The 11,176-nt window shown below is 40.6% G+C and overlaps 1 protein-coding gene across 3 annotated transcripts in view; it reads left to right on the top strand.

The window, feature by feature from the left end:
- Positions 1 to 698: 698 nt before the first annotated feature.
- SHROOM3 (shroom family member 3) overlaps positions 699 to 11,176 on the top strand; it is a gene marked incomplete at its 5' end in the record, with an annotated part of 329,672 nt that continues 319,194 nt past the window's right edge. For all 3 annotated transcript variants that reach the window (XM_082611413.1, XM_082611414.1, XM_082611412.1), the window contains one exon: positions 699 to 866. In XM_082611413.1, coding sequence (XP_082467539.1) covers positions 699 to 866 — 168 coding nt within the window. The remainder of the gene's footprint in view (positions 867 to 11,176) is intronic.

Here is an 11,176-nt window from a genome sequence, read left to right as displayed (position 1 = left end):
ATGCTTTTTTCCATTTTTCTCTACATCCTGGAAAAAAAACTTTTTTTTTTTCTTTTACAAGAAACAAACTGAACTTATTGCTGAAAAACAGAGGCAAAAAGTTTTAGCACAGCTTCTCAGTTTGGGACAAGTTAGAAACTCCTGAAGCGAGCAGAAGCATAGTAAGTGCTTTCTTTCTTTTAAAGCCACTTCTGGGGAGAGAGGGGGCTATTGTAATGGTAAATTTCACTCGGAGAGGAAGAAAGCATTGATAATCAATCAGAAATTGAGGGATTCAGTTGAGTTTTTGCAATTTTCTTACTACATTGTAAGATGACTTGAAGTTTCTCTGTAAAATCTGTTAGAAAAGTTTTGGTGTGTGTGTGTGTGTGAAATAAAGGCAGTCTTGAGAGTGACATTGAAAGAAGTTTCTTTTTGAACAGAGTAGAGAGATATACACCAATTGGGGGCTTCAGTGAGAACCGGGAATTCCAGGAGGAGAGTTTACATTCAGAAATGTTGAAGTGAAAAATCCTCCTGGCTCAGCATCTTGGAGTTAAGCTTGGAAGAACTCTTTACATCTGAAAGAATTTGTTTCTGAAAACCTCTTTTTCGGCCAGCGTGGATCATGAAGGATGGGATAATGTGCTATACAAGCACCGCTTTCTTGAATCTGCTGCAGGCATTTAAAGTTTAACTTGAGGGATCATGTGTTTGGCATGATGAGGACCACAGAGAACTTCGATGAGACCAGTGCCACACTAAACCCTAACAGGACCCCCAGGGGAAGGTACGTTTATCTGGAAGCGTTCCTGCAGGGAGGAGCTCCCTGGGGTTTTACTTTGAAAGGTGGTCTGGAGCATGGAGAACCATTAATCATCTCTAAGGTATGTTTCTTTTTCCAATATTGTCTTTATAGAAATTACTTTTTCAACTTTTGTCAGATCTGTCAAAAACACAAAATAATGCTGAGGATTGCCTGGATATTGCTTAATTTGCTGTTTCATACCTTTCTGATTATATCTGGAAATATTTTGCATAGCTTGGTGTTTGAAAGAAAAATGTCTCTCGCGCATTTATTCTGTGAAATCCCAGGGAAAAATGTGCTTGTTTAATGGATAATCTCTTTTTGTGAATGAAATAGTATAAAATCAGCTACCACATGATCTTTTCAGTTATGAATCAGATTAAAGATTAACAGCATAGTTAATGTAGTGGCATGGTGTATATTTGTGTATGAGTGCCTCTATTTAGCATATGGCTAGAAAACAATCTGTTATTTCTCCTTTCAACTGGAAGTATCTAGCGTTCCAAACTATTTTAGAATTTGTTTGCAATTCTGGATAATTGATTGCATAAATATTATTTATTCCTTTTTGCACACTCAGGAGAATTCAATCAGCTTTCAGTATAATCCAAGGGCAAAACAGCATTTCTGCCTCTTCTGTTTATCTATGTATTTAAGCCAATTTTTAAACCTTCATCATCCTGCAACATGCCTCAATTCTTCATATATCTTTGGTGTGGATAGGTATACCCATTGAATGAATCCTTTTTGTGCATTAGGTTTAGTGTTTCTGCTTTTCTCTAAAACTTCAGAGGTTAAGAAAGATTACAGAGATTTTTTATTTTTATTTTTTAAATAATTAAAAAAATATTCATTATTTATTTATTTTGGCTGCACCAGGTGTTAGTTGAGTCATGCAGGATCTAGGGATCTAGTTCCCTGACCAGGGATTGAACCCCGGCCCCCTGCATTGGAAGCACTGGGTCTTACCCACTAGACCACCAGGGAAGTCCCCAGAGATTTCTTTTAAAATTTCATAATATTAAGTCTAAAACAACAGAATAGAAGTGCTTTTCACACCTTAGCATTACTCAAGAAACATCTGTAATTGAGGGGAAATTTAGTTTTAGTTGGAGAGTGGGAAAGAGGTAAATATGCATTTCGCCTGAACTCTATTACCTACTTAAGGTTATTTTTCATATCCCACCAAAATGTGTGTTTTGAGAGAGACAAATGATTCTTACTGTGGGTGAGCCAGTGGGAACTGTTTTCCAGCAGTCAGCCAAGAACGCGCAGAATAGCACTGTAAGCTGTGTGAATTTTCCTTATCTTTCCTACGAAAACAAAAGGTATGTATACATATATGTGTATCAGTTAGGAAGACTTCCAGCTATAAGTAACTGGAAACCTGACTGATAGTAACCTAAGTAAACTGGGGTTAGTTTTTCTCATATTACAAGAAGTCTGGAGTTAGGCTGTCCAGGCAAGGAGCAGCAGTTCAATAATGTCATCAAGAATTTCAGTTAGCTCTCCACTCTGCCTTCTTTATGATGTTGACTTTTGTCTTCATGGTTGCAAGATGGATGCCATATCTCTGGCATTGCATCTTCATTCTGGGCAGGGTTTTGGCTTTTGGTTTTGGCTTTTGGTTTGGAACCCTCCCTATCAAACTTGTGCTTATATCTTGTTGATCAGAACTGTGCCACATACCTATCCTTAGACCGATTATTGGCCAAGGAGAATGAGACTACCATGACTAGTTTAGACCAGTCAGGACTTCTTTCCTGGGTTCTGCAATAGAAACTTAGCCTTCCTGATGTCAAGGAATCTCTGCCCACTATTTGAACAGATTGAGGTTCTGTTTTCAGGAAGAAGGAGGGAGTGGGTGCCAGGTAGACAGTTGAGAATGTCTGCCACAGACATAAATATCATCTCTGCATTTTAAAACTCTGGTTTACATTCAATTTGCCTGGTCTTTAATGTTAAGACATTATGTATCTGCTCATGAGAATACAGTTTCCTGTCAAACAGGCCTAATCCTACCACTAATGAGCCACTCTGCTAAGGCTCCATTTTATCTGCAGAACGGGGGTAAATGATAATCTCCCTTATTGGAATGTGTGGGGAGTAAATGAGACCATGTATTTAGAACAGCTAGCATAGGGGCTGGTACACAGAAAGGGCTCAAAAAAAAAAAATCTGAGCAAAGATTATGACTATTGCTTTTCATTAGTCTAAGAGACATTGTATTAGGATACAGATTTGTCTGATCTACAAAGATCCAAAATAGCAGTAGCTTAAACAATATAGGAATTTATATCTCTCTCACATGACAATCTGAGCATAAGCCAAACTGAAAGATGGCTGCAAGGGGTCGGGGACCCAAGTGCCTTCTACTTTCTTACTTTCATCCTGATGCCCCGTCTGCATGGTCCAAGGTGACTTGGCCCAACATCTGCTTTCCAGTCCGTAAGAAGTGGAAAAAGAAAAGAGAAGACAATCTCCTTCCTTTCAAGGGTATAATCTGGCATAATATGGTAGCCACCAGCCACTTGTGGCTATTTCCATTTCAATTAAAAGTAACTAAAATGGGACTTACCTGGTGGTGCAGTGGTTAAGAATCCGTCTGCCAACGCAGGGAACACGGGTTCTATCCCTGGTCCTGGAAGATCCCACATGTCGCAAAGCAACTAAGCCCATGCGCCACAACTACTGAGCCCACATGCCATAACTACTGAAGCCCTCGAGCCTAGAGCCCGCTCTCTGCAACAAGAGAAGCCACCGCAATAAGCCCATGCACTGCAACGAAGAGTAGGCCCTGCTCGCCGCAACTAGAGAAAGCCCACACACAGCAACAAAGACCCAACGCAGCCAAAAATAAATAAATTTATATTTTAAAAAAGTAACTAAAATGAAATACAATTTTAAATTCTGTTTCTTATATCCACTAGCCAGATTTCAAGTGCCACATTGCTTCAAAGCTCTTGAATCTCTCTCCCCATCTTGTCTGTCTGGCAAACTCATATTCATCCAAACTCCGTTTCTTCCTCTCTCTGAAGTTTTCCTGACTTCATCAAGCTGGGTTAGGTGATCTCTCTTCTACACTCCAATAACATGCATTTGTTACACCAAATCATAATTTTTAAATTTATGTTGACTGTCTTCTCAGAGGTCTGAAAGCCTCTTGAAAGGCTGTGACCATTTTCTTTTCATCTCTACCACATCTAACTCAGCCTGGGTACACAAATATTTGTTGAGTAAATGAAAAGGCATGGGCTATGTCTTATTCATCTTGCATTTCCAAGGTCTAGCAGAGTGCCTGGCACAGGGTAGGTGCTCGATAACTTCTATTGAATTAATAGGCAAAGACAAAACAGAGCAGGGGGGCAGTCTAAGCAGGGATGCAGAGTCCCATGAGATGAGGATGCCAGGCAGATCTCCAGACATGGAACGTGTATGTTTCCCATTGCTACCATAAAAATTACCACAAACTTAGTGGCTTAAACAACACAAACTTATTATCTTACAGTTCTGTAGGTCAGAAGTCTAACACAGGTCTCACTGGGCTAAAATTAAGATGTCAACAAGGCTGTGTTCCTTTTTTGAGGCTATAGGGGAGGCTCTGTTTCCCTGCCTTTCCATCTTCTAGAAGCGACCCCCATTCCCTGGCTCATGGTCCCGTTCCTCCGTCTTCAAAGCCAGCAATGGCAGGTCTAACTTCTGCCTCCCTCTTCCAATTTGGAGTACCCTTGGGATTACATTGGGCCCACCAAGATAATATCCCTATTTTAAGATCAGTTGAGTAATGACTTTAATTCTGTCTGCAACCTTAATTCCCCTTTGCCATGTAATCTAACATATTCACAGGTTCCAGGGATTAGAACGTGGATGTCTTTGGGGGGAGAGGGCTTTATTTTGCCAACCAACAGGGAGTTTGAACATTGATGACAGTCCATGTAATTAAGACAATACCAAGGATGAGACAAAAGTTAAGTTTAGTGGCTGATTGTGTGTATCCCAGACCTTTTTTCTAGGACTATGAAAAAAGTGCCCATTAGCTCATATGCTGCTCACCAAATGTTCACTATTCCCCTAGTGTAGGGTGACCCCCATTGTAAGTGAAAGGAAGGGATAGTACACATTAAGTCTTTGATATGAAAGGCAGGTACATTTATACAAAGCAGTTATAAGCTGCCAGGTATGACAATATAATGAATGAAGTATCATTTTTCTTTAGGTACAAATGAGGTGGGAGAATGAATGGGGGAAAAGGAGCTACAAAGGTGTGGCAGTAAAAGAAATCACTTCCAAATCCCTTTCTTTGGGATTTAATGTCCTTGAAAAGGAAAGGTGGAGTTGAGGAAAGAGCCTCTGTAATCTGTAAACTTCAAAAAGAAAGGGTAACTTTTTAAAAAAAAAATAGGGATTGTATGTAGAAGCTCAAGTATTTCAATAGTTCAGGAAGCTGGCAGCATGATTTTATTATGACTCACTCTGTATTGTGGCTGAGAAAAGTGGTTCCACCTGTTGTGGGGATGCACCTTCCCCTAGGATTCATTATCAAATAACAACTAGAACAACAACAAGCAACAACCAGTAACAACCACCAGTGAATGCTGGCACTTACTAAGTGCTTACTAGGTGCTGAGCTCTATTCCAAGAGATCCACGTGTGTTAACCCATTTAATTTCCACAACTCCATGAGGAAGGTAATATTATGATGCCAGTTTTATACATGAGAAACCAAGACACAGAATTTGAGTAGCTTTCTGAAGCTCTCATGGCTGGTAGAAAGTGCTAGAGTTGGAATTTGAATGCAGGCATCCTGGTTCTCCAGAGTCCACGCGCTTGACATACACTGTCCTTCAGTCACTGTTGCCTACCAAATATTTGGCTCAGTCTCATTTCTAGAGCTATGATCTGGGTAAAATACGGGATTAATCTTTTGTTATATATGTTTTAAAATTTATTAGAGAAAACAATTTTTAAAAATCTTAGTCCTTGGGATTTCCTTGGTGGTCCAATGGTTAAGACTCCGTGCTCCCAATGCAGGGAACCTGGGTTCTATCCCTGGTTGGGGGACTAAGATCCTGCATGCTGCACAGTGTGGCAAAAAAAAAAAAAATCTTAGTCCTATACATGGAAGCAATCTAAGTGTCCATCAACAGATGAATGGTTAAAGAAGATGTGGCACATATATACAATGGAATATTACTCAGCCATAAAAAGAAACGAAATTGAGTTATTTGTAGTGAGGTGGATGGACCTAGAGTCTGTCATACAGAGTGAAGTAAGTCAGAAAGAGAAAAACAAATACTGTATGCTAACACATATATGGAATCTAAAAAAAAAAAAAAGGTTCTGCCGAACCTAGGGACAGGACAGGAATAAAGACACAGATGCAGAGGGTGGATTTGAGGACATGGGGAGGGGGAAGGGCAAGCTGGGACAAAGTGAGAGAGTGGCATGGACATGTATACACTAGCAAATGTAAAATAGATAGCTAGTGGGAAGCAGCTGCATAGCACAGGGAGATCAGCTCAGTGCTGTGTGAGCACCTAGAGGGGTGGGATAGGGAAGGTGGGAGAGAGGGAGATGCAAGAGGGAGGGGATATGGGGATATATGTAGACATATAGCTGATTCACTTTGTTATACAGCAGAAACTAACACAATATTGTAAGGCAATTATACTACAATAAAGATGTTAAAAAAAAATCTTAGTCCTATAAAGGTCCCCTAAAATAGGTACAGGAACTCCTTTAAGTAGTTCAAGACCCATAAAAGGAGGGGCCACTTACCATTTCTTAGTAAGTATTGTAGTGGTGTCTCCACTTGGAAAGGCACCTTTTTTTGTGCACTTCAAAGGATTTAAACCTCCACATGTACTTCATGTGCTTACATGGTCTTCCCTAGGAAGAAGACCAAAATGTATACTCTAGCTAAAAAGAAGTATGAGTGTACCAGTTCAGCCCTTGGGAAGAAGAGGAGGAAAAACGAGGCTTCTTTTAGTTATATGGGGGAAATCCTAAAGCAAACCCACCCAGACTTCAGTGGATGCTCCTGGGTCTTGGATGCTCTGGGCTCTCTGGAGGATTGGCGACCGGAACAGATTAGCCTGGAGGCAACTAGACCGTCCTTTGACAACCACAGAAAAGCTGTCACTGGCAGACAGCTCCTTGAAGCAGTCAAGCAAAGATCCTCTCTGAAGAGCTTTTGGATAAATGATGTGTTTCTGAATGGCCCTGTTGTTGGAAATGATTGCACTTGCCCCCCAAAATTGGATGCGTCAGAGGGCTGGGTTGGAGACAATGTATCTAAGAAGTACTGGCTACAACAGGAGTCTTGGTGCTCCACACCTGGTCTCCGGGTCCTGTGTTTTTAGCCTCTGATGTTCTTTGTAGAAAAAAATAAAGGCTTTTTCTCGTGTGTGTTAAAAAAAAAAAAAAAATCCTGGGCTTCAGAATGGAAGGTCAGCCATTGTCTCTTATGTCATCAAGCCTTCTGATTCCTACCTGCCTGGGAGGTATCTTTGCTCTGGCTGGACTGTCTTCTCTGTCATCTCACTAGTAAATCCTGTTGGGTCCATCTTCCACGCCATTGCCCCTCCTTCTCTGAATCTGCTTCTACCACCTATAACACCATCATTCTCTTCCTGTCAATCTAAATCTCAGCCTTCCCCTACCAAGACTTGGCTCACTACTCCTATCCCAGCCCCATCTTTCCATTCTTTATCTGTAAAGGGGTGTGTTTGCTAGATGACCTCAGAGGCTAACCTCAAATTTATGCCCCCTGTCTTCCTGGTGGCTGACACTACTCAGATTTTAAAGTGAATTCTTTCATTGGGTTTTTCTAGCCTCAGTGATATGAGATAATCCCTGAATCCTCTTCATAATTCCTCCTCTGAAGAGAGTCTTCCAAAACATCCCAATCAACCTGCCCTTTCAAGATGAAATGAACTGCTTTACTACCTTGTGAGAAGCCTTGGAAATAGAAACAGCCCGTAGGTTAGGAAATGACTCACTTGGAGCATACTTAAGTTGTCTGGATGAGCATGTTGAGATTTCCTCATTTCTGGATTTTCTATATCCATCTGTCCACACTGAGCACATTACAACCTTCTAGCTTCCTTAGTGATCCTCAGTTTCAACACGCCAACATCAGCCATACAATCTTTCTTGACCCATTTCTTCTGCACTAAAACAAGGATCCTTTTATGAGTTTATGATAGCCAGTTTCTGAGTTCAATGTGAAACTGACTTTTAGGCAGTTTCCCAAGACCTTGGGCTGTTTGGTTTAGTTCATCCCAAAGTCATCTTTTTCATCTCCTTCCAAGAACCCAGCTAGATCAGCTTGTTATTGACCTTTTAAAATAGCCAGTCCTTTCTGAGGTTCTCTCCCTACCTTTCTTGCTCTTTCCTCTAACATCACTTGCCCTTCATACTAGGGTAGCCTCATCTGTCTGCTGTCCTTAAACTAATTTGTTTGGTCCCTCATTTTTCCATCACACACAGCAAATGCTCAATAAAGTTGCATGACCTATAGGAGGTTAGAGCTCTACAGAATCTCAGCAGTCATCTAATCCAACTTCCTCATTATACAGAGAGAAAACTGAGATACAGTAAAGTTCAGTTATTTGCCAAGATGGTTTCTGCCATAGCAAACAAATTGTGTGTGTGTATGTGTGTGTGTGCACGCACAAAGCTCAGCTAGTGAGAGAATAATTAATTGCTTTCTGCTTGTGCCATTCATACTTTTCCTAGCTCTCTGTTAGGCTGTTTAACTTCTGGAAGCTAAGGGCCTTTCTCTCCTCCCTCCCTCCTTTTCTTCCTTCTTTTCAGTCCTTTTTGTGTGTGTGTGTGTGTGTTACGCGGGCCTCTCACTGCTGTGGCCTCTCCCGTTGCGGAGCACAGGCTCCGGACGCGCAGGCTCAGCGGCCATGGCTCACCGGCCCAGCCGCTCCGCGGCATGTGGGATCCTCCCGGACCGGGGCACGAGCCCGTGTCCCCTGCGTCGGCAGGCGGACTCTCAACCACTGCGCCACCAGGGAAGCCCTTCTTCCTTCTTTTCTTTCTCTTATTCACAGTGCTTAAACTATGTATAACAATGATAAAAATGATGTATTAATGAAGAGGAAGACAAATGAAATATTAAAGAGGATCTTCTTTAAAGTCTTTGTTAGAAAGATGTTGAGGGTAGTATATACTAGAAAACCCTGCTTAAAAAAGTAAGGTAAGTAGGTTGAGATTGATTTTCAATTTAATGATGTCTTGCACATATATAATGTTTGGTAAATGTCTGTTGAATTTAATTGATTGGGGAAAAAAGGAAATTTGTGTTTTTGATTTAACTTTTTGAAACTATGTAAACTTTGCTCAAAGGTTATGTGTTTTTAGATAAAAACTAAGTTTGTGATCTTATCAATGTTGTTGGAACTAACTTTTATTCAAGCAGCATGCTGAGGTGATGTGCCAGATGGCTCTTAGCATTTGTAAGAACTCTGCTTTCTTTTAAAGGTAATAGATTCCCAAGGCACTGCCTCTTATGTAGGGAACACAATTTAAGAAATATTTGTCTGTCTCATTTTAGTGAACCCACAATGCGATTGGAGACACATAATGCGAGGCTTTCTATCAATCTTTGAAAAAAACCAAACCCTAAAGGACATTCTGGATCTTAACTAACCCACAGACAGAATCGTCCACATCTCTCCCTTTGATGTACTTCCAAACAGCAAACATCTTGATCCAAAGAGCTGCAGAGTCACTGTTTTCCCACTCGGTCCATCTCAGGAGTCCATCCGTATTTTATGCTCTGACAACCTGGGACCTTCTCAACGAAATGAAACGAAACAAGGCAAAGACTCTCTGCTAAATCTAAGCACTGTTTCTTCTCCTCTTCTAGTGACTATCCCCACAAAAGAGAACTTGTGTGGCTAGGTCTGTAGAATGGAAGTGACAGTTCTTTCCTGCCTTCAGAGGAGGCTTTTTCTAAATCAACTGCATTTTTTCATTCCTCAGCCATTCATGCATCTATTCATTATATCCTTCTCCATCTTGAACTGAATTTTACCTTAGAGATTTATAAGATCTAACTAAAGCCTTTATATTTAATGCCCTTTGGTATGTCTGTATTGATTTAGGGTTGTAATTTCTTTTTTTTTAAATATATGTCTTATTTCCTTTTTTTTTTTTTTTTAGTAATGCCTTTGGGGTTTTAAAAAATATTTATTTATTTGGTTGCACCAGGTCTTAGTTGCAGCAGGCAGGCTCTTTAGTTGTGGCTCGCCAGCTCCTTAGTTGCGACACATGGGCTCCTTAGTTGTGGCATGTGAACTCTTAGTTGCGGCATGCACGTGGGATCTAGTTCCCTGACCAGGGATCAAACCCAGACCCCCTGCATTGGGAGTGTGGAGTCTTTTTTTTTTTTTTAACATCTTTATTGGAGTATAATTGCTTTACAATGGTGTGTTAGTTTCTGCTTTATAACAAAGTGAATCAGTTATACATATACATATGTTCCCATATCTCTTCCCTCTTGTGTCTCCCTCCCTTCCACCCTCCCTATCCCACCCCTCTAGGTGGTCACAAAGCACCGAGCTGATCTCCCTGTGCTATGCGGCTGCTTCCCACTAGCTATCTATTTTACGTTTGGTAGTGTATATATGTCCATGACACTCTCTCACTTTGTCACAGCTGGAGTGTGGAGTCTTATCCACTGCGCCACCAGGGAAGTCCCTGGGGTTGTAATTTCTATGTTATCTTTTTTCTTTTCATTTTAGGCAAGGCTGTCTAGTGTAGCAAAATACACATCCCAGACATTCTAAGGCTTGGAGCGAAAATAAACAAATTTCATCTCTACCATAGTCTTAACTGGCTGTGTGACTGTGGGCAAGTAACTTAGCTTTCCTGAATCTGTGTCCTCATCTATAAAAATGGAACATTCTCACCTAATGGAGTTGTTATAAGTATCCAAGGGATTAAACTATATAACAATGCTTTGAAATGATAAAACACATCCGAAGTTTAGTTATGACATGACGTTATGGACTGGTGGGAGAGTAGTAGGTACCAAACAGAGGTTAGCAACTCACATAACAAAGATGATACTTGGCTAATTTTCCATATCATGGCCAATAGTTGCTACCTGAACAGATGATTCCCTACCCTTGTGGAGCTCATAGTTCAGTAGAAATAGACTGGCGGAAAATATGTTTGTATATGGTAATTTCAGGGTTATTACCAAAAGAAAAGATGAGTTCCAGAATGGTAATATCTGTTAAGTAGAGGTATGGGGAGCAGGGTTTACGTTAAGTAGGATGATTAGAGAAGAGTTTTCCAATAAGATGACTTCTGAGCTAAGACCTGATGGATGAGAAATAAGAAATCAGATATAAAAGAGGTTTATAAGTT

Source organism: Mesoplodon mirus (assembly GCF_964341445.2).
Source record: "Mesoplodon mirus genome assembly, chromosome: 2".
In the NCBI taxonomy this organism is placed as follows: Eukaryota; Metazoa; Chordata; class Mammalia; order Artiodactyla; family Ziphiidae; genus Mesoplodon; species Mesoplodon mirus.
The sequence above is the reverse complement of the archived record's forward strand: the minus strand, read 5'-3'. Positions and strand labels throughout refer to the sequence as shown.